The sequence below is a fragment of the Camelus dromedarius genome, chromosome 19, assembly GCF_036321535.1.
Source record: "Camelus dromedarius isolate mCamDro1 chromosome 19, mCamDro1.pat, whole genome shotgun sequence".
In the NCBI taxonomy this organism is placed as follows: Eukaryota; Metazoa; Chordata; class Mammalia; order Artiodactyla; family Camelidae; genus Camelus; species Camelus dromedarius.
Genome location: NC_087454.1, coordinates 24,822,703 through 24,847,601, shown reverse-complemented (window position 1 = coordinate 24,847,601; position 24,899 = coordinate 24,822,703). Strand labels below are relative to the sequence as shown.

Below are 24,899 nucleotides of genomic sequence, written 5' to 3'. Positions count from 1 at the left end.
TCTAATGAAATACAAGCACTCAAATCAAAATTAAAAGTCAAGTGACATACAAGAAGAAAATATTTGCAAAGTACATAACAAAGATTTATTATCCAGAATATATAAGGAGTTCCTACAAATCAGTAAGAAAAAGATGGCTAATAAAAAATAAATAAGGAAAGAATACAGATAGGCAAATCACTGGGGACATAAATAGCTAAAAAACACACGAAACAGTGCTTGATCTCACTATCAGGAGATGTCAGGGAAATGCAAGTTAAAATGAGCTTTTCTTTTGCCTGTTGCCAAAAAAAAAAAAAAAAAGAAGGAGGAATACTGAATATTGGTAAAAGTATGAGAAAAATGCTCAAAGTGGTATATAGGAATAAAGAGATAATGTTATTTTGGCAACTAATTTGGCCATATGTATCGGAATTTAAAATGCACATATTCTCTGATTTGTTAGTCCCTCTTTTATGTGTTTTTCACAGAAAAAATGACACATGCACCATTAATTATGTATAAAATGTTTACATCACATGGGTTATAGTAGTGAAATATCTAACATCCTCAAAAGTAAAAAGCTAATAATAATAATAGTAATAATAATAATAGTAATAATAATAATAATAAAAAATACTATGCAGAAGTTTAAAAAAATTAGGCTGATCTCCATGTGCTGACCTGGAAAGATCTCTAAAATATATTGTTAAATAAATAACCATATAGTTATGAAACTGTATGTATGTTTCATTTGTATAAAAATAAAGACAACCTTATATTTATGTAGACATGTATATAACTGCATAGAAAAAGAATACATATATTCCAAAATTAATAAACAATGGTTACCTCCAAAAAGAATGGGAATTGGTGGGGATGGGGTAGAGGTATTAAAAGAATATTTTCACCTTCTATTCTATATAAATCTGTATGTCTTTGTTTTACTTGTATACTTAAAAAATAGATTTAAAACTTAAGAAAAAGAAAAAAGAGGCTAGCATTTAAATGAATAATTTAAAAAATCATGATTTTGCTTTAATTTTGATTACCAAAAATGTTAGATGACACTGTAAGTGCTTGAACAAGTTCTGACCCAGCTAACATTGTGGACTAGAAATAATTTCCACAGAAAACACTGCTAAACTGCTTAAGTCCTTCTGTATTTTGACAGGGATTTATTTAATGATCCCATACACACTGATTCCTGGTGACTCACAGCCATTCAATTTAACGCAGCATATAACCGTACGTTATTATATTGTATTGCAAAGTATCAATTAAAAAAAAAAAAACAACACAGCCCTAATAAAAGCAGCATGCTTTACAGAATCAGCTTCAAAATAAATAAATGCACTGGAAAAAAAAAACCTTTAAATTAAAATCAAAAGAGACGTTTAAAGTTTGGACATTCTTCATTATGGGAAAGAATCTTCCACTTTGAGACTATTACATGTCAGAAAGGACCCATCTGTTGTATAATTATCTCTGATAAACAGCCTGATGCTCCAAGCTTCATTAGGGAAGAGGGAAGAGAAAGACACATACAGAGAGAACTGTAAATAAATCTCCTCACCATATTTCACTTAAAACCAGCCCAGCAGGAAGTCATAAAATATTTTTAATAGGTAATATTTTCTAAATGTTCTACTAGAATAAGTCAGCCTGTTTTGCCCAATATCTGGTCTTCAAGTATGAACAGTCTGAAAAAGGGAAAACTAGTGTCATTTAAAAATTATCAGAAATTTAATTGGTAAAAACAAAGTTTAGCCACTTGGTGGCAATGATACTAATTTTCTAAGGGACAGATAAGGGTTTGTCAGACAGGAATGAAGACTAGCAGTCAATAAAGCCCAATGCATGTTCAAAGACCCAAAGGCAGTTAGCAAGGAAATCTGCTAAAATGCACCACCATTTTATTTTTTAAATGCCTGGGGAAGCTATGGTATCACCAGGAACCAGTTTCCAAGGAAACAACTGAGATCTCTGTCTAACCAAATTAATTTAACCATGGATAAAGAATGCTCTCAAATTTCTATTTGGGGAATCACTGTCATATTAAAGGAAAACCCAGCCAGCAATTGGAAATGAAGCTTTATTTATAAAAGTCATCACTAACATTCCAGTTACTATGGCTCTCACTTTTCCTGTATATTTTCTTTTGGCTACAACAAAAGCATCTTTTAGGTAAATGCAGTAGAGAACAGAAAAAAACATGAGCATTATGGATGAAAACGGCCCAGAGCTGAGTTCTAGCCCTATCATGTGACTCAAGGCAGGTCACCATGCAAACCTTCTCATCAGAGTAAGAAGGAGGCTCTCCGCCCTGCCTATACCACATTGTCAGGACGATCCCAGGAAAAAAATGTTTGTCAAAGGACTTTGTAAAACAGAGGTTGACGAACTTTTTCTGTAAAGGGCCACTGGGTCTCCGTAGCAACTATCCAATTCTGCTGTTATAGTGCGGATGAGCATGGCTGTGTTCCAATAAAAACTTATTTATGTACACTGAAATTTGAATTTCATATAATTTTCATGTTGCAAAATTACTGTTCTTTTGATTTTTTTCATTTAAAATCATTCTTAGCTCCTGAGCCGTACAAAAACAGGTGGTGGGCCAATTTGGCCTATGGGTTAGGTTTGCCAATTTCTCTTGTAAATGACAGTTTTCTGTATGTGTTGGTTGCTGTTTATTTCTTTGTATGTGCCACCACAGAACTTAGGAGAATGTTGTGTATGAGGTGGGCCCTCTCTAACTGCTAAGTCAGAATGTCAGAATATTTGAAAACAAGTCCATTCTTGTCATTATTCTTCCCTAGTTGTAGGTATCAGATCTCTTCCTCCTTTGCCTAGAAAGGAACAGACCAGACAACTCTCCACCAACATCTTAATTTCTACTCTATACATAGTGGAACTGGCAAATAAACAAACACCTACGTAAGCGTGCATATCCTCCCAAACAGGTCATAAGTAGGATGCCCAAGTCTTCAAGAGCATGACAACAGGAAATCTGATTTATAGAAGATATAGAGAAAAGGGTATATATATATATATTTTTAACCTTTTAAGCCCAATCTATTAAGACTCTGATTTAAGGTGACCAGTCACCTGCCCGTCATTTAACAACAAAACAACAACTTGTTCCAGTGTTCTCTCCACAACCTGACATTATCCTTTCTTTCTTTAAAAGTTAGCTCAAGAAACTAAGCACAAATCACATTTTATCTCCTCTATGAAACTGGGACAACAGTAAGTAAGCAGGAGCAAAAACACTAAAAAAAAAATGTATGTTATTTTGTTCTTTTGAAGTGTTTGTGCAACACTCTCTCTTCTATAGTTTACATCTGCACACAACGTCCTTTACACTATCAATCACTATAGAGATGGGCAGCTATGATCCGGTGCCAGAAAGCCAGGCTGCTCCGAGATCTTGAGTAAGATACTGACTCAACCTATGCCTCCATTTCCACATCTGAGGAACAGATATGGTAACAGTACCTACCTTACAAGGTATTATGAAGCTGAAGTATGCTAATACAGGCAAGTATTTGGAACAGTGTCTGATGCTTAATGAGTACTCTGGTGATAGCTGTTACCATTTGTATACCATTTAAATGCTGTGACAAAGTCCTTTGGTCACTATTAGAATGTTGTTTACACTGCTTTTTGAAAATGTTTCTAATGGCAAAAGTTCTATTCACTCTTCTGCAGACACACAAGATGGGATAGGAAGAGATGCGTGTGTGTTCAAAGAAATATGACTTGGAAAAAATAGGTATATGTTTTATCTGACATTCAGTCAAGGTGCCTTAAGAAATTCTTTTGGATAAAAAACTGCCCTGTTCTGCTTTACACATTCTTGTCAATAGTTCTTACTCTATCTGTTGTCTTTTCAAAACAGCACTAATGTACCCAGACTCTCACCATCTTTCTGTTCTTATATTCATTTAACAATGAGAAGTGGAAAGCAAATTTAAGCAATACTCATTCCCTTGATTATTAGGAAAAAATATGAAACCTTTCACAAGCCCTGAAGAAGAAACAGCATTTCCAATTCTACACAATAACAGTAGATCCGCAACTAGTGTAGAGTTTACATATTATGCAGAACTTGGATTTGGCACCCCAAATCCATTTCCCAGCAACTCCCACATCCTACTTCTCCATAACTCTCTAGAGGAAGCTAAGAAGGACCAAAAGATGAACTTTCAGTCTCTCGAGGACACTAAAAGATTAAGTAATCCCCTCTACCTTTCTTCTCCTAGGTAGTTCACAATTAAAATCTGCAAGGAGTCAATGGATCAGGCTGCCTAATTTCATCTGGGTCTGCACTGCTACTTGGCGATCACTTCAATCATCTCCTGTTGACTTGCAACACAGTCACCCTGACAGCTTCAACAAACATCTCCCATCCACAAACCGGGCACACATCTCCTCACTCTAGCATACTTTCAAACCGAGATGAGGTAGCAAAACCCACCTGAAAAAGCTTTTGCAAATGGCATGCTTATAGCCATTGTTCCTGCTACTGCCTCCCTTTCACCCTAAAATTCTTATGCACCTGTTTGGAGAACAACCTCAAGGAGAGGCATATGTATTTGAAAATACGCTCCTTGTGGGTAGAGACCTAATCTTATTCATTTCTGTACCCAGTATTTAACCTAGCGTCACTCAGCAAAGACTGTTATATGAATATACAAACCACTGAAATAGTTTATTACACAGTTTATTTAGGTAATCAATCTCATGATCACCAAATTCAATGTCTCTTGTCAGTTTCCAGTTTTCCACAGTATTTTCATAATGTTGAGGCAAAATGCTATAGTGGTTGAAAGCACAGGCTCTGGAGCCAAATCAGTGGGTTGGAACATGAGCTACACTGTGAAGCAGGAGCTCTGAACTTTAGGCAGAAGTTACTGAACCTCCTTACGCTTCAACTTCTTCGTCTGCAAAAATGGGATAATAAAAGCACCTATCTCATACAGTATTGTGAGAATTACATGTTGGTACATATAAAGAGCTTAGAAGAGTGCTTAGAACATAGCCAAACACTTCATAAACATGAGTGAACATTTTCACTGTTATTAATAAAACCCACACCATAAGCTGAAATTTGTTCCTTGACTTTCCTGACCCTGCCCCACTATCATTTGCCTCCTCTCTGACTTCTTCAGTTCCCTCCTGTTTTGGTTTCACTCAAGGTTCTGTTCTCACTGCTTTTTTTTGTTGTTGTTGTTCTCATCCTTGGTAATCTCATTTAACCCCTAAAGCTTCACCTGTCATCTGCATGTGGATGAAGCCAACTTTGACTTATCTCTCCTAAAAATTGCCCAGTTGAACACTTAAGTCATCATTATTCAGAATAGCAAATCTCCTCATTCCTCCAGATATGTGAAAATCCAAGGATTACAATAATGAGCACCACAAGAATTAGGAAATGAGATTAGCTTCTGAGAGTTTAACTTGAAGAGTTAAACACACAATGGTTTACAGTAGTGATGTCATCAGAAAGAGAATGGATCTGAAACTAGCAGAACTACACATCTTTAATCAGAGTGAAGGCATTTATATGTATATCAAAAGAAAAAACATGGCAGTCCACAGTAGCCTAGACCAGCAAGTTATGGAAACAAGGAAGTGTTGTGTCCTAGGGGTTCCAAGGCTCAGGGCAGATCTAAGCCCAGGCAGAGAAGGGAGAAAAGGGTATGAAGATGGAACCTTGTACTGAATGCAAAAGATCTTCCCTATATGTCCTTAGAGTGTACCTGACAATCATCCTGACTCAATCAAAAATTCACTTTATCTAACTCCACTTGTTCTGAGTTCACATTTTGTCATTCACTATATAAATCCTTGTTATGGGTGTGCTTCCTATAAAGATCTGCCACCAGAGAAAATGTTTTAGTCACATGGGTATTATGCTTTTATCTCCAATCCCTGTTACAAGGATTTTCTGATGAATTAATCAAGTAACATTTGGTTATAGTTTGAGTTTCTACATACCTTAATTACAGAGAAAGAATGTGCTGGTCTTGACAACATGGATCTTTCTACTTTCTGTGGCAGTTATACTTCACATTGTGGATTAACTGATTAAAAACATGAATTCTGAAGCCAAATGTCTGAATTTGAATCCTGGTTCTGGCATCTACTAGTTTGTTACCACAGGCAAATTACTTGATCTGTCTGTGCCTGTTTCCTTATCAACAGAATGGGGATAATGTTAGTATCTACCTCACTGAGTTTTCAGGAGGAATAAACGAGAAAACATTCAAAATACAGAACAATGCCTTGCACATAAAGCACTCAATAAATGGGAGCTGTTGTTATCTCAGTCTCACATGCACTTGGGCTGCTCAAAGTTGATCTGTCGGCCTGATCCTAGTACATGCGGGTCCCATCAGATGTAGTTCCTTAAGATAAGATCCTGACCAGCTCCAACCTTTCCCTTAGACAAGGAGTTCTTAGCCTAAAGGCCACAGTAAGCTTTAGAAACATTTTATTCAAAATTGGGCATAAATGGATGGTGTATATTTTTCTGAGACAAGGGGCCATAGCTTTCATCAGCTCCTCAATAAGAACATAACCCCAAATGGATGTTTTAAAACAAAACAAAACCTATGCCTTAACATTATCACTACCATTTTCATCTTTTTTTTCCTCCTCTTAAATAATTTCTATACTTTCCCCTGGGCCTATATTCAATAAGTTACAGTATTTTAAAAATTCTGTCTCTGCAATGCTATTCTAGTATAAGCTTTCTCATTTTCAATACTGCCAGATTACCTCTCCAAAAGAACTGTAGTAATATTACTTCCTTTGTGCAAAAACATGAATGTTGTCTGGCAGTCAAATATCTTGGCTGAGCAGTCAAGCCTCTATGGCATGGCCATGATCTACCTATCCAGCCTTGTCCTCCATAAGTGACCCTCCTAAATGCTACTGCAGAACTTCACGCAGCTTTCCTCTATATTGTTTCGTCTTCAACACCACTTTTTCTCCAGTAAACCAACACCCTTCTTAAACAATGCCTTTAATACATAAGAAGGACCATTAAAATGGGTGCATACAACCACACTTCAAGGTTTCTCAACCTTGGCATTACTGGCATGTCAGGCTGGATAATTCCTTGTTCTGGAGGGCTGTCCAATACAGTGTAAGATGTTTACAGCATTGGGGAAGAGAAGGAGGGGCAAAAATCACTGCTGTTTGAGAACCACTGATATAACAAATATATTTAATTCCCCCTGCTAAACAGTAAATTCTTTGAGGGCAAGGACTATGACCTTTTTCACTTGTATACTCTCAGTTTTACCTAGTACAGTGGTTTATGATAGATAAATATTTGTTCTCTGCTAATCTTTCCAAAATTAGTAGATAAAACATTCTAACCTACCACATTCCAAGGATTTCTAGATATTCATTAAATTTGAAACACCAAATTTCAACCTGTTAAGTAAAGCTTTTAAAAGCTAAAAATTGCTCTGTCATAACACCCCTATAATTTTCAACAAACTCTCAGTTATAGTTGTGCCCTAGAGGAAATGGTTGTAAGCATTATAAAGACTACGTGGACAATGGACTTCTGTATCACATATACGATAATAGTAATCTACCACTGAGCACTTACAGAAGAGTATCAGAAACAATTGCCTCCTCCCTTCAAAATACCCTCTGTTCTATGAAATATACAGTGTTATCTCAATTAAATGCCTTAGAAACATTCAAGGCCCAGTTAATGACAGAGGTAAATCTTTAATCCAAGATTACTAAATCACGTTAAGTTCCCTACACCAGTGGTTCTCAATTCTTGCTGCACATTAGAATACTCTGAAGAGTTAAAAAGAACAGATCACTGAGCCTCCCTCCAGACCAATTAAATCCGACTCAGGGAATAGTGCTGGAGATTAAAATTGTTTTAAAAATCCCCAGTGGATTCTAATTTACAGCCAGGGCTAAGAATCACTGCCCCAGACTAGTTTAAAATCTCTTGTACCTTAACAGTTAACATAAAGGCTATCTTTTAAGAAAACCTCAAGCACTATGCAATGGCTGAAGCTTATTCTCTGCCTTGCTGACTTGGGACTATGTGTCAACACAATCTTGAATTAAGAGACCTGCTATCTTTTTTTCTCAGATGAGGCATTACCAAGAAACTCATGATATGATTCTTAGGCTGCTTTCTCTACCACTGAACAGAATCTGGGCACTTACACTCCTCTTTACTTGGTGAAGTTACATTCAGTTCTGTCGGAAGCGGCTGCTGGCTGGGACTAAGAGTTGGCGTGGTTATCGAGGTATTGTTGTTGTCACTGGTGGTCTCTTCAGAAAACAAATCTGATTGGCTGTTACTCGTACTTGGAGCGGAATCATCGTCTGGTTGTTTCTTTTGAAAATCTGAAGAGAAAGAGTGAGAAAACCAGTTTAATCTAGGAATTCACAATTACTTTGGGTATTTGAAAAAAATGAAAGTATAAAAATTAAATGTAACAGCAGCAATAATAAAAATTAATTTTGGTGATTAAAAAATGTAAGTAAAATACTGGTGGAAACCATATAAAATTGGTGGAGGGTAACCGAGTTAAAGATTTCCAAGGTCCCTGTATCATTCAGGTGAATGGTAGACATACTGATTTAATGGAAGACTTTACAAAGCCAAATGCATGTTAAAATATTAGAGGTAATCAGCAGAGTGATAAAAGGAATAAAGAAAGTTGTTTAAACCAATAGAGGACTGATAAGAAGGGAAAAAACAACAGAGAAAAAAAGCAAGGTAAATAGAAAACACATAAGATGGTAGAATTGTACAGATATATCAGTGATGGTAATAAATGTAGACTAAACTCAGTAGTTAAAAAACAGAAAATTCAGACTGAATAAACAAAGTCCTGTTATATACAGTTGCCAAGAGACATACTAAAAACATAAACATGAGAAGGAAAATTTAAAGTATATAAACAAAATACCAGCAAATACACATGGTTAAAAAGCCAGTGGGTATAGCTCAGGGGCAGAGTGCATGCTTAGTGTTTTTGAGGTCCTGGGTTCAATCCCCAGTACTACCATTAAAATAAATAAATAAACCTAACTATCTCCCCTCCAAAAAAAATTTTTTTAATTTTTCAAAAAGCCAGTAATAGCCATAATACTATCACAAAATGTAGACTTAAAGGCAAAAAGCATTAATAAAGATAAAAAGGATCAGTATATAATAGCACAAAAAAAGTTACCAGGAAGATAAAACAATTCTAAATCTGTATATACCTAATAACAAAGCTTCAAAATATGTAAAGCAAAAATTATCATATTTATGGGAAACTGATAATCAGACAATGAATTGTTTTCAAACACATGGGGAATATTTATAAAAACTGACTAAAACCTAGATAAACTTTAACCACACATTAGACTATAAAGCAAGTCTCAAAGAACTAGTAAGATATAGACATTATTAACTGACCATAGAGCAATTAAGTTGAAAATTGGACAAAATTCTATATTTTGGAAATTTTAAAAATACACTTTAAACTCATGGGTCAAATTAAAAATTATAAAATTACAAAATATGTATAATTAAATGATAATATAATTACTACTCATCAATATCCAGTATCCACATATATTACATATACTCCAAGTCATTTCATTACTAGGTATATGTCTGATAGAAACTCAATACACATGTACAAGGGTGTTAATTATAGATTGTGTGTAATAGTAAAAAGTCAAAAAAGCAACTTAAAGGTCCATAAATTATAATATATTCAAATAATGGAATAATGTACATAGTGAAAACAAGTAACCACTGCCACACACATCACTATAAATGAATCTCAAAATCATAATGTTGAATAAAAAAAAAAGCAAGTTACTAAATAACATAGTAAGATTGTACTGCATAAATCCTAAAACAGACAAAACTCAAACAATGTATGTTTAGGAATATGTATGTCTAAATCTTTTTTTTTTAATTAACACAATTCAGGATAGTGGTTATCTCTAAATGAAGCAGGGGAATGTGAAGTGAGAGCTATGTAAAAACATTCAAAAGTATAGGTAATGTTCGTTGATGGACAAATGATTAAAATGGTGTATTCATCAATGTAATGGAATGCTCTATGGTAGTCAAAATAAATGAATAAAGCTATAAGAATAATGAAAAATCTCAAAAACAATGTTGAGAAAAGCAAGCTACAGAAGGATATATATAGTCTAACAATATTTATATACAATTTAAAATATGTAAAATACCATATGTTATTTACAGATACATAATTACAATATAAAAACATGCATGGAAATGATACACCAAACTCAGACAGTAGCTATCTGGGGGGGAGGGGGGAAGAGGAACACAGATCTTCCATTCTATCTGTAATTTTTTTAAAGTTATTTTATTTTAATGTAGGTACTGGGGGATTGAACCCAGGACCTTGTGCATGCTAAACATGCACTTTACCACTGAGCTATACCTTCCCTCTCCTTTTTTTTTTATTTCTTAAAGCTGGTCAGTATATGACCATTTAAATTATTATGTATAGTCTCTGTATGTTTCATTTAAAAAATTTAACACTAGACTATGAAGTACAGATGATGCTTCACTGTATCAATTCAGAGAGGGAAAAGGATCCTGACAACTCCATACTGCCTTATCTTCTGAACTACAGAGAGGCCGTTGCTATTATGTTATGCTCTGTAACCTCATCAGAATCACTATTTTGACATATTCTGAGCATAACTATAGCTAGCATTTATGTTGCGTTTACCACGTGCCAAATACTGAACTAAACGTTTTATGTATTTAGCTCATTTATTTTAATCTTCAGAACAACCTTAACAAGGGAGGTAAAATGATCACCACTTTACTGAAGAAGAAACTGACACTCAGAAAATTTAGGTAATTTTTTTCCAAGTTAACAGCTAGTAAGTAGCAGGATCAGTATTTTAACAAAGGTCCATCTGACATGAAAATCCATGGTCTTCAATCTCAACCACAAGATGCAGAATGGTAAGCACCGAGTGGCCCAAAGAGTAGGCCTCTATGTCAAAGCCCCCACCCATTTACAGCACCAATAGTGAATGCAGCGGATTTAACCAAAGAATCACTAATCTGCTGTGCCCATCACTGATCTAAAGCCTCTACTGCTTCTGTGTATTTATTTCTCCTAGCCACTTTCCTATTCTTCAGTGTTTTGACATTTTAAAATGGCTTATTATCTCAATGTTATTTGTACAGCACCTTCAGAGAAAAAGGTACTATATATAAGTGGAATAAAAATACTGCAACAGTCATGCTTCTTTTTTTATATCATGTCATCTCACTAGCTCTTCTATGTCAATAATCACTGCAATCCTCCTATAACTACCTCTCTACCATTTAATTGCAAATGTTGTAAGACCCTAAAAGAACTGAAACTGAGTCATCACTGTCCTATTTAACACATTCCCCAATGCCTAGAGACATTGGTGTCTAACAACAATTACCAGATCCCACCTAAACAACCTCCAGCCCATGCTTGCCATGCTCCTTGATGTTGAGGCACTTTTAAGTTTTCTTTTGTGAACCTCTAGTGGACACAATGTACCTTCTTTTAACCCATCCTCTCACTATGCCTTTTCTGCACCTCCACAGGGTGATGTTGTAAAAAAAATTATCAGGCTAATAGTATTCATTACAAACCAAACGGCCTACAAACAAGAGAACTAGTAGAAACTTTACAGTCTCTGCTTCAATTCAATAAAGAAACCATAAATCACAGAATTTTACAACCAGAATTAACTTTGAAAATCTAGCTCAATCCTCTCATTTTACAGATAAAGAAAGCAAGAGCCAAGAAAGTTAATGCAACTCACCAGAAATTCACAATTAATTATAAGAGTTTTCTAAGTCTTAGGCCAAAGTTAACAGCTTGTAAACTACAAAGAGCTTTAAAGTTGGACCTGGATTCAAACTGTGACTTTGCTATTTACTGGACATACGGCTAAAAGTAAATAGTGTAATCTTGTGCGGTCTTGTCTGGAATTATTTCTACCTCTCAGGATAAAGTGAATCAAATAAGATAATGCCCATAATATATCTGGCACATGGGTACTCTCAACAAATGACAGTCAATAAAAATAAAAAGTATTTTCCTAGTTTAAAGAAAGAGCCACTCAGTTAACTATTCCTTTTTGCCCTAATATTTATATCATAGTTCTTACTCTCTTGCTCCTCTCTTTTAGAATCATTTGACATTAAACTTCTGACTACTGACCCCTCCCCACCCTCCCCCCCCAAAAAAACCCCAAAAGTCCCCTCCAAGGACAAAGGGAAGCAGACTTATATCCCACATGAAAAAGTAAACAACACTCTCGTTCCTCTACTCTGGAAAACAGTGCAGGAAAGGTACAGAAAGAGTCACTTCATTTGATTCAGACACAGAAAACACTTGTTCACTTGTTCTTGTGTAACTGGGAAAACTAGAACTCTCCAAGCTCATCTACCTCTTTGAGAAAAAAAAAATTATCTATTTTTGTAAATTGGTAGAGTTCATGGTATATCCAAAGGTGTAAAATCGGTCTTGAATAAAGCTGTGAGTCTAAAACAGATGTGAAAAAGCTTTTCCAAACTAAACTGTTACTTGTAAAAATCTGAGTAAAAACCTTTGAACTTTAATGGGATTGCTGTTGAAAAGTCAACAGAAGCCAAGTTCTTGGTAGCTTAGTTTATTATCAACCAAGGGGGAAAACGATTTCTTGACAAAGATACCTGAGGTATCCAGAAATGAGATGTTTCCAAAAGCTAGGAAAAGTGGCCTAATGATACCAAGCCCAGTCAAAATGGCCAGTGTGGAAGTCCCTGGGGCTGCCTGCAAACATATGTACTGGACATTTTTTCCTCTGTTGTCTTACTAATGATTTTTCTTACAGATTAATCTTCTAACTACAAAATGTACCTCAGAAGACTGAGAGTCCTGAAAACACACGTCGCTGGCACTCCTGATAAGCCCGTTCACCTGAGCAGTCCCACTGGGACTATACCTAGTCATTACTCTAAACTCACCTTATATATAAAAATGTGTAATAGTTATCTCTCAGATATACTATATAGATTTGACAAGATGCTTAGTTCACATAACTCCCATACCACTTTCAGATTATGACCGTAACTACATCCTTTTAATGATTTATTCAAGGCAGAGAAAACAAAAAAGTGATCTGGAAAGGATTCCACTAAACTTTCTTTCTTTGAAAATTAACATTTTTAAAAATTGAAGCATAGTTGATTTACAATATTGTGTTAGTTTCAGGTATACAGCAAATAATATGTTTATTCACTTATACACATATATTATACATATTTTTTCAAATTATTTTCCATTATAGGTTATTACAAGATACTGAATACAGTTCCCTGTGCTATACAGTAAATCCTTGTTGCTTATCTATCATATGTACAGTAGTTTATATATGTTAATCCCATACTCCTAATTTATCCACCCACCCTTTCCCCTTTGGTAACCAAAATTTTGTTTTCTATGTCTGTGAGTCTGCTTCTGTTTTGTATATAGGCTCATTTGTATTATTTTCTATATTCTACATACAAGTGATAATCATACAATATTGTCTTTGACTTACTTCATTTAGTATGACAGTCTCTAGGTCCATCCATATTGTTGCAAATGACAGTATTTCATTCTGCTCATGGCTGAGTAATATTCCATTACACACACTTACACACACACACACACCCTCTATCTTCTTAACCAATCATCTGTTGATGGGCATTTGGGTTGCTTCCATGTCTTAGCTATTATAAATACTGCTGCTGTGAACACTGGGGTGCATATATCTTTTTGAATTAGAGTTCTCATCTTTTTCAGATATATGCCCAGGAGTGGGATTGCTGGATCATATGAACCCTATTTTTAGTTTTTTAAGGAATCTACATATTGTTCTCCATAGTGGCTGAACAAATTTACATCCCTACCAACAGTGTAGGAGGGTTCCCTTTTCCCCACACCAGCATTTATTATTTGTAGACTTTTAGGCCATGGCCATTCTGACCAGTGTAAGGTGATACCTCATTGTGGTTTTGATGTACACTTCTCTAGTAATTAGCAATGCTGAGCATCTTTCCATGTGCCTGTTGGCCACCTGGATGTCTCTGAAGAAATGTCTATTTAGATTAAGTATTTTTTTTTAAAAACTCTCTTTGGTAACCTACTTTTTGCTCTTAGTAATATATCATGAATTTTTTCTTTGTCACTTGAAGATCTATGTGATCACTGATGGGTAAACAGAACGTCCATTTATAAATGAGAAATTAAACCAATTAACTTTTGTTATACATTTGCAGTTACCAATTTTTCACTATTATAAGTAAGATTTCATCAAACTTCTTTAGGTTATATTGCTAGAAACAGATCAACTAGGTAACAGAGGAAGCACATTTTTAAGGCATTTGGCACATATTGTCAAATTCTCTTGGCACAACACCCTGTGGTTTCCCATAGCACAAGACTTACTATGGTGTGTAAGAATCATCTGTTCACTTGTCAGTCTCTCACATTATACAGGCCTGGGACAAAAACAATACTCCATAAATGCTACCTGAATGAGTAAGTAGCCAAAAGCTTCTCTGTAGAAAGCCCACCACTGAATTACATTTAAAATTATTTTATCAATTGTTATTTTAAGCCTTTCACAAATTATTTTGTGTGCTTTTAAGGACACTCCCAGCATCACCTGGTTTAGCATTTCTGAAAGACAAAATGCTCAACACCTGTCAATCTCTATTTTCATAATCAATAAGGAGAGATGAGAAATTCAACTGCATTTTGTTCTATCTCACTCATTAAATCTATTTGGCCACTAATAAGGATTCTATATATTATTACAGACACTAAAGCTAGATATAAAGAAAATTAAACTGGAGGTGAAAGAGGAGCTAAGAATTAAGTGCCTGCTATGAGTGAGGCCAGAGGACTTACGTTCATTTTCTCATTTAATCCTCAAAATAACTAGGTAGTAGATGTCATCAAAGGACAGTCCCCCTGCAAGTTTTGGCAACCTGCCCCCTCCTAACAAGTGCTGGTTGAGATCCAAGTTTGTGGGATTCTAGTACCCTACACTTCCCACTATAGCACCCATCACTGGAGCAACCTCTGTCCAGCTTACAGGGGTGACTTCTCCAGTTTCCACATTTCCATTCCCAGGCTCCAAACCCCAACTGATTATTTATCACAGATTACAACTCCATGTTTCCACTGGAAGCTTTAATTTAATTCCACACCATAAAATGCTTCATGTTTCAAGTAGCCAATTAAAGTAAGATGGAAATGTTAAAGATAAAAATTCAATTCTGACATCTTGAAAGTTTGGTTCATGCAAGGCACTGTAAAGAGGCCTCTTTTAATAGAAAAGGGTCTTTTCTCCTCTTTTCTTCATCCCTTCTCTCAATTTATCTCCATGATAAACTACCATTTATAAGCATGTTTCTAGGTTTTTAAAGAGGCACATTCCCACCTCAACCACAAACCTTAGATATTTTTAAAAGCTACAAAGCCATTACCAGTAACCAACCAATTCATAAGCCAAAGTTTTAGCCTTCTGATTAAAATCTAATAAAATTCTAGTAGTGAATGTTAACCTGGGTTAACAGCCTCAGCAAAAACAAACTGGTTCAATCAAGAATTAGCAAGAAACAAATGATAGGACTGGTTGCTATTAAAATGTTAAAATGCACTCACCTTGGATCCTAGCTTATGGGGAAAACTCATAGTGTGGCTGAGTTCATTTAAACTTTCTTTCATGAATAATCTCATCTATCTTCTTTTTTTGTTTGTTTTGGGGGGAAGGAATTAGGTTTATTTAATTTTTTTAACAGAGGTACTAGGGATTGAACCCAGGACCCCATGCATGCTAAGCAAGTGCTCTACCTTTGAGCTATACCCACCCATTTCTTCTACCTTCTTTAAAACACAAGTACAAAAACCTTTACCCTACCAGATTCTCTCTCATGATGATTCCTTCTCTCTGAAATTCAGATCGTCTTCACTGATCTCAGAATAGAGAGACTGACACTGTTTTGATACTTTCAGGTAAGTTTAAAACACATACATAATTATATACATATACATGCACACACCCCGTATATATCTCCTGTTGATAACTGTTTCCTATTTATACCCACAAATCTGCCCACTTTGAGACGTTACCTCAGAAATAAAATAGACCTTGTGTCTGTCCTTCTCCGCGTATCTCAGGGTATGGCACCAACATTCTAAGCTGAAGTCAGAAGCTTGGGAATCAACTCAAACTCCATTTTCTCCCTCTCTTAATTCTACATCTCAAAAATCACTAAGTCTAGTCATTTACCGCTCCTAAATCTTTTGAATCCATCCACATCTCCATTACTACTTTGGTCTAAGTTGTCATCATCTGTCACATTCCTTCAATAGCATCTTCCCTAATTTTTCTGCATTCTATCCTCTCTCGACCTCTAATCCATTCTCTACAAAGCAATAAGAGCAATGTTGTAAAAAAAAAAAACCCAAATTCTGACAAAGTCATTTTCCTCCCTAGATCCTTGAATAGCTTTCCATTGCCTTAATAATTAGATTCAAAACCTTAAATATGGCTGAGAAGTTAGAAGTCTCTCCAAGAAGAGGCTTCTGGCTCTCTCTTCAGTCTCATCTTAAGCCACTGCTCCTCCTCTCCCTCACTCTGCTTCAGCCAATTTGGGTTGCTTTTGGCTTTTTCAAACACTCCCTTCTCTCTCTCAACCTGGAGTACTTTGACCATGGCATGTGGGAGACTCTTTTTCTTTATCCTGCTATTCACCTTGGTAACTCCAACTCATTTTGAACCATAACATAAACACTATCCTCTCAGGGAGGCCCTTAAGATTATCTAGAGAAGGCACTTAATAAATACTTGTTGGATGAATGAATGAATGAATGTCTTATTCACTGAACACTCTAGCCCCTAGCAAAATGCCTGCCACATAATACACAATATAGAGTTGTTGAATTTAACTTATTTGATATTGACGAACACACTAAGTTGAAAAATATTTGTTCTCTTAGACATTGATGGATTTCGAATTGGTGTAAAATTTATTTATAGGAAATAAAAATGATTCTGTGTACAGCAGAAATATTAAGCACCCCTGTCAATAAGCAAATGTTTGAATTTTACAAATGATCCCTCCACATATAGAAATATTCTTCCTTACTACTCACCAGAGGTAACTGGCTCTGACCAAACTCAAAGTCTCTCAAGTCCTGTTGGTTTAGATTCAGACCACAAAGCTGCAAGCTTTCATTTCAGAATACTAGAAATAACACTAGAATGGCTCCTAAAAGCATGTCTTCAAATGCTTTTTTCAAAAGTAGTCAACAGAGAATGTATGAAGCTGACAAAGCTTACAAGCAAAACTCTAATCAGTAATTAAACTTATTTTATAATCTGGTTTATCACTGAAATTACAGTCCCTAGATTCTTCACACCGATAGAGCCTACTCCTCAGAAGTGTGAACTAGCAAAAAAAAGTTATTTGGAAGGCTTGTTTCTTATACAGCATTTATTGTGCAGATTATACAGTCTTCCCAGCAGTAGTGTCTCATACTCATTTACACAGCATAAATTTACATGTTGATGTAACAGCAACTACACAGCAACTATCTAACAGTCCATTAGTACTATAATAACACAGTATACAAGAGACCCATTTACCTCATTTTGGTCTAACCACAAAATATGTCAATTTTTTAAAAAAATTGAAAACACACAGAGACGTTTTCTGATTATTGTGTCCTTAATTTAGTTTCAACAAAATGAGCATCTGATGATGTGTGTGCATATACATACATCCTACACATATAGCTCAATCAACAAAATAAACAAGAGTCAGGCATATTGTGGAAATATTAACCAAAGCTGACAAAACAAAATAGGCAAAGTAGAATCAAAAGACAAAATGAAAACCTCTGACCCATCTGTTGACTGCTAATCCTTGGCACCATTTGAGGACCTCTCCTCAAACCTTTAGTCCCTACTGTCATTCATGAATCACTCCAATGGCACAAGTGTGGCATGAACATAACTCCTGGAGAGTCTGGAGCCTGGAAGATTTTTTTCAGTTCAGATCTAAGGTTTCAAATGTCCCATAAAGACCTCAATGACAACAGGTCAGAGAATTATAAAAGCTTTGGGAATATGTTAGAAAAAGGTCAGGTGATCCCTTTTTTATAGATCCCTGATTGTTTTTATAATTGTATCCATATGTCTTCATGCTACCAGCCCTTCACTTTACCATGTAGAAGTGACAGGAGAAAAGACAAAGTAAAAACAAAGCCCCTCCCACTGGCCATCCCTTTTCAGGAAGTGGAAGGGGAATATTTGTGCTCCTGCCCTCCAGAGCCCCCCAAGGGAGCTTGGCTCCTTCTGTCTTTGCTTCCATCTACGAGGGCAGCACTTGCATTTAATGAGCTATTCCACCTCCAGTTATTTCATTTCCAGTCAGTCCTCCGTCTCACCATCTCACATCAGGGTCACATTTACCACCAATCTTCAGTCCTCCTACAGTCAAGCCCTACTGCCAAGCTGAGCATTTCACATAGCTCAGGAAATTAAAATCGGGGTGGCAATGTTGAGACACACTTTCCCTTAAGATAAAACTTACACGATGTTTACATATTTTTCAAATTATTTTTCAAACAATGCAAAATGATATTATTTTAAGAATGACAATCTCTTTCCCAAAGAGTAACATATCACACATCTGTTTAAACTGTTAAGAGAAATTTTTTTTAAGGATGAAGTGATGGGTTTACTAACATTTTTTACTATTAAAAGATATCAGGGTATCTCAATGAAGACCATGATTTTCACAAGACCCAAAGATCAGGGTTAACTGACTAATTTTTATCCAATAAGCCCAAGGTAGCAAAAGAATATATGCTTGTATGATTCACAATCCCCAAAAGGCAATTACTATGGATATTTATGAAAACGTTATACCATAAAATAAGGGAAAACTTATCCTTTATATAATGACTGCCAAGTAAAGACCTAAGAGGTTTTTCCACTCATGAGAAAAGCTCATGCAGTTACCTACACACTCTCTGTCATAGGGTGGTGTTTAGGAATGAGGAATCGGACTGAGTTCACATCCTGGTTCAATCTCTTAACTGCTGTGTGACCTTGGGCAAGTCACTCAACTTCCCTTACTTCAGTTTTCTCCTTCTCTAAAATGGGAATAATAATCATATCTACTTCATAGGGTTATTATGTAGATTATGTTAATTACATGTTAAAAGTTTCAGAACAATGCCTGGGTGGGTAGTAAGTCTCAAACTATGATCTTTTTATTACCCTTCTGCTTCCTTGAATACAATTCAAAAATCTGCTAGTTTGAGACTGTGACAATGAAAAATAATCTCTCTGGAGTCAATAAATGAATGACCAGGTGGGAATTACATCTAACCCACCTTCATTAGCAATGCATTCTAGATAAGCCAATCTGTGGTTATAAACTCAAAAGTTTTCAGTGACCAGGTAGATACTATAAACGTACAAAGTCAGCCAGCTTAAAATAGTATGTGTGATTCCAAACTTAAAAACAAAAATAAAAACCTCCAAATACAACATATCTGTGCCCTGCAAGCCAACAGTCTGACTCCTGATTAAATAGGGACAAAGCATTTATTATATAAAAGTTCTTGTGCTCTGTATTATTAATTTCATATATTGGTAAAGAAAAGATTCAACAAATATAATAATTACATATAAAAAGCAAATAAGAAAGTGTAAAGATACAATACAAAGAATCTGTCTGATTCTCTCTGAATCCTAGCTAAGGTGGTCAGAAGTTGTATGACCTCAAGAGAGTTACTTCCCCTATTTATGTTTGTTTCCTCACCTGCAAAAATGTTAAAGCTCCAACCTCGAGGATTGTTGTGAGGATGGGAGATAATGTGAGTGTCCCACATGAACAGAGGTACTGAATAAATTTTTGAATGAATAACAAATGAATGTCAAAAAACTCATGTAGGTCTGGAAAAGATTCTTAAACTAGGGTTCTATTAGCTTAGGCTAATGTAATTGTAAGTGACCCCAAAACTTACAGGCTTTACAACAACAGTTTGTTTTCCATGCTTGTATGTGTCTTCATTCCAGAAATCCAGAATGAAAGAGTGGCCCTAAGTTGAATACTACTGGTCTTGTGGCAGAGAGAACAGAGATGTAAAACTATACCATGGCTGCTAACGTTTCTGCTCATTAGTGGCACATGAATTTTTTTGTTCACATTTTATTTGTTAAAAGATATCTCACGGCCAAGTCTGATGAGGAAGACAGGGAAGTATAACCCTCCCACTGGAAGGGGCAGCAAATACCTGGGGACAATAATAACTTAGTGTTCACACATGTGTACATAAAATTTTGCATATAATTCTGGGTTAACCTTATGAAATTAAATGCAATATTGTGTATACATACAGGCCCATTTCCCTTCTCAAAAATGGAACATAAATATTTTATTTTGAAATGTATCACAGACTAAAAAGGCCTAAAAGAAATGAGACTGGGTTTGAAAGTCAAGTCTCAAACAGATGGCCATTACTGGTGATTTTATAATACTAGATCAATACAATTGACCTAACTCTGCTCTTCCTAGTTGCTAATTACCGGACAGTGTGAGCTGGGGAAATAATCTCAATTTTCTATCAGGCTCCATTAAATTCTAATATTGCCTTATGAAAATCTGAGCATATGAATCGCAATAGAACTATACTAGGCTGATACTGGTTTATTGAAAATAAAGTCTTATCTGAAAAAAAACTGTGATTTCCAGGCAACTTAAAACCCAGTTCTTCAAAAAATACAAGACAGTCTGACCCTAATTCAAAATTCTGAAGGACAGCACGAATTCTGTTTGGAGGCATCTTTGAGCTCAATGAGTGAATAGTATGAGCAAAGCTCATCCTTCTGAGTTAAAGAAATTTATGGACAAGAAATTATCACTGAAATTAAATGGAGGCAGACATGTCCAAGGAATACTGCAGGGGTTTGATCCCCTCATGAATCTTGTGATAGATGAATGTGTGGAGATGGCGACTCGTGGGCAACAGAACAACACTGGAATGGTGGTAATACGAGGAAGTAGTATCATCATTAGAAGACCTGGAACGAGTATGAATAATGGCTGTATCCACCAGAGAAATCAACTGCTTCCACACGTCCCCTCTCCACATTTTACAACGATAAAAACTGGGTCAAGTACATTTTCTTACTGAAATTTTTTTAAATACACTTTTGTAATAATGAAACAAACAAACAAAAATCATGTGTTTTAAATTCACAATGCCATGCTATGTTTATTGTACTTTATATTTCTCTTTTAATGACTGCAACCTAGGCTTGTTCCTGGTTCTCAAATGGACGAAGGCTATTAAGTCAATGTACTGAAATATTTACAGCTCTCTATCAAATAGAAAAAACAAATTATTAGAAAATTCTTAGAAACCAACTGCCTTATACTAACTAAATAATACAACCTGATTTTGTCTAAATTTAAGACAGGTGAAATTTGATGTAACTAACTCATTTTTAAAATATTTTTTTCATTTGGGAATATGCTTTTCATTTCACTTGCAAGTATGGGTAAATGTGTTTTGAATGGGATGAGGAAGAGGAAGCTATCAATTTAAAATTATCTTTCAAATATTTAATGGCATGTGACATAGGCAAATTCCTCCTTTAAAGGTCAAATTGGTACTAAACAAATTAAATAATAATGCTCTATGCAGATATAACTCTAATTGTCCCTACTCTTATTCCAGGTAGCCCAACAAGAAGTCTTAAAATTCAAACCTTGGATAACTTCTAATTCAGGCAATTAAACTAAGTTTGGGCTTAGATCTTACATTAGGTTGAGAGAATCTGTTTACTATTAATTCTGACCAGCAAGAAAAAATAAGAAAATGAGATATATTTCAGTTGTCACCATTGGTACTCACCTTGATACTAGATAATGCCCTTGGCTTCTAATAGGAATACCACAAGAAAGAGCCACAAGAAACACACAACTTTTTTTAAATTGAAGTATAGCTGATTTACAATATTCTGTTATTTTCAGGTGTACAGCACAGAGATTCAGTATTTTTGCTGATTATATTCCATTATAGGTTATTATAAGATAATGGGTATAATTCCCTGAACTATACAGTATGTCCTTGTTGCTTATCTATTTTATATATAGTAGTTGGTATCTGTTAATCCCATACCCCTAATTTACTTCCCCCCCTCCCCTCTGGTAACCACAAGCTTGTTTTCTGTGAGTCCAAAACACTATTTTTTGAAGGGCTGTTATTGAGAACATGGTTCATTACTCTTCTCACTATCTACTTTAGGGCTCACAGGAGTTTGACCTTTGAACTGTTTGCATTTCCATTTTTTGCTTTGACTCCTAGGTAGCTCAGATCTCAATCTACACTCTGTCTTGAATGGTTATACAGATGTTTATGGCACAAATTTCTGTGTTTAAATTCCTCACCTTCATCTTACTAATCTATGTGAAATTTCCCTTTGTCCTGATTTCTTCTTCCTTTTTTTTTTTTTTTTTAAAAAAAAAAAGGTTACTATACTCTGTATGTTACTTTTTACTCAACTATCATTTTTTGGGAAGTAGTAATAATTAAATAAAAATAAATACCACAACCTCATTTTTATGAGGAATTTATAAAGATAAATATTTGTAAATAATACATATTTATACCTGTAGCTATACTGAAGTGAAGGCTACTAATAAAACCAAGAGGGAGGAAAATTATTAGAAAACATAAGAGTATATCAAATTAGGAATAAAATTCTACACAAACTGAATCAGAATTTCTGTATGAGAACATATTTACGGATTTTTAAATTTTATCTCCCAGGGCAAAGAATACACACAGAAGAAATATGAATTAAATAGAACTGAACAGGTTTTAAGGCAAGACATGCCAAGTCGAAGTAACAGACCTAAAGACGTGAGGAGCTGAAGAGTAACGGACAAACAAAAATGAACAGAGGATGCTTAGGAGGCTAGGTCTAACTCTGCCAAAGCAGTACAACAATTTCCCTTGCAGTTTATACTTCAATTGTCTCAGCACAAATCATACAACCCTAAAAAAGACCTGCTCTGAAAAGAACAATCACTTTTGCATCTTCTCATGTATTTTACCAAGAGCAAAAACATCTCCTCAACACAACCAGCCCCAAAGCTCCCATTTCATGAAAGTGATTTACCATTTCACTTGGCTCTATGTGCGAGTAACACTGTAGTGCAAACTCAAGGGAAAAGGCCAGCATGTCAAAAAAGGCTGCAGCACATTCCCAATTTCTCTTTTAATATTGTGTTTATCAATCTGATCAATGTTAAATTCCATTCATTTTTTTCCTAAAAACTAAAACTGAGAGTGACAAGGAAAATTACATTCTCTTCAGCCAAGTTCTTGCTGAGGCATTACAGATGCTGGCATGCCCAGTCAGGAGTAAACCATGGCTGAAACAAGCAGGAGCTCAAATTCTTCCGCAAGATGGCTAAAAGATGAGCTTCTGTTTCAGTTTTATTCATTTCAAATAGGGAAAAGATTATAGTTAAACAACCTTATTTGCATAGATAACAATGTTTCCCCACACATCTTTTAAAAAGTAAGAACAGTGACCAGCCTTACTTTAACCAAATTAAAATCCAGCAATGCTTTTTTAAAAAAATCAACCTTTCCATTAACCATTTAGTAATGGCCAGAAAATAAATGCACCACAGGTAGTAATTAGTATACTGCTATGGATGGATGGATAGATGGGAAGGAGGTGGGAAAAAATGGTGCAGAGGGTTTAAGGGGGAAAAATAGCAAAAATGACTTATACAAGCATTGATTCTAAATGGAGGGACAGATTAAAGATTTTGGACTAGACTTTTATGGGACAGGTTTTTGTTGAATTGGCTACAGGTATCTATATAAGAGAAGCAGTTCTTTGTGACTATTCTAGTGACAGACCTTGTCACAAAAGCTGTATTTTTCACCTTGTCATTTTAAAATAATTTCAAATATACTCATGTAATTTTGGAGCTGAAAAGCTTTTTAGAAATAATCTACTGCAAGATTTTTGATCTAAAAACAATTTCAAAGTTACCACCCTACCAGCTTTTTAAAGAAACAGAAAAGAAAATACCAGAATGCACTGCAGATAGTATGGTTAAATTCAGTTTTATAAAACTTTTGACTTGGTTATGCATGTGTATTAAGCATGTGTATGTGTATACTGATTTACAATGTAAAATGTATTTCTTATCATAGGCCATAGCAAAAAAAAAAGTTACAAGACCAATGATCTAATACATCTTCATTCTACATATGAGGAAACTGAGGCACAGAGAAGGAAAGAAATCAACTTGTTCTGGGCATCTTAATCACTGATGTAGGAGCTCAGATTAGAAACACAAAAATGTCTGATTCTAGAAGGTAAATGCACTCCACTATGGATGCTAACTCCAAATAGTTTTTGTTACTTAATATAAATTATACACTGTTAATCACATATTCTTTAAAATACCCACTAAAACTCTGGTAGTCATTCAGACAGCTGTGAACTCTTAGTCCTGAATAGCACAGTGAAAGAAAGATAAACTCTTACTGATCTTTGTCTACTTTCTTGCAGATGTATTTTTGGTAGCTGAAAGCCAGTAATGTCAAAAATATCCTTATACTTCTTAAAAAGCAGCTCAAGAAATATTTATCAAAAGTTTAAATGAGCATACCTTTCCCCCCTCTAAGTGGCCACAGAGGTGATTTAGTTCACATATTTGAAATGCGTGTATTTTTTAATCCAGCAATTTCACTTTAAGAAAATTGTTTTAAAGAAAACAAGTACAAAAAGATGTATATATT

The 24,899-nt window shown here is 35.2% G+C and overlaps 1 protein-coding gene and 1 pseudogene across 1 annotated transcript in view; one reads left to right on the top strand and one right to left on the bottom strand.

Moving 5' to 3' along the window:
• Window positions 1-24,899, bottom strand: part of ZFAND3 (zinc finger AN1-type containing 3) — a 287,031-nt gene that overhangs the window by 64,614 nt on the left and 197,518 nt on the right. Inside the window, exon 3 of the mRNA XM_031434790.2 lies at window positions 8,194-8,376. Within this exon, the coding sequence (XP_031290650.1) occupies window positions 8,194-8,376 (183 nt within the window). The remainder of the gene's footprint in view (window positions 1-8,193; window positions 8,377-24,899) is intronic.
• LOC116147649 (small nuclear ribonucleoprotein G-like) lies at window positions 20,934-21,162 on the top strand (annotated as a pseudogene).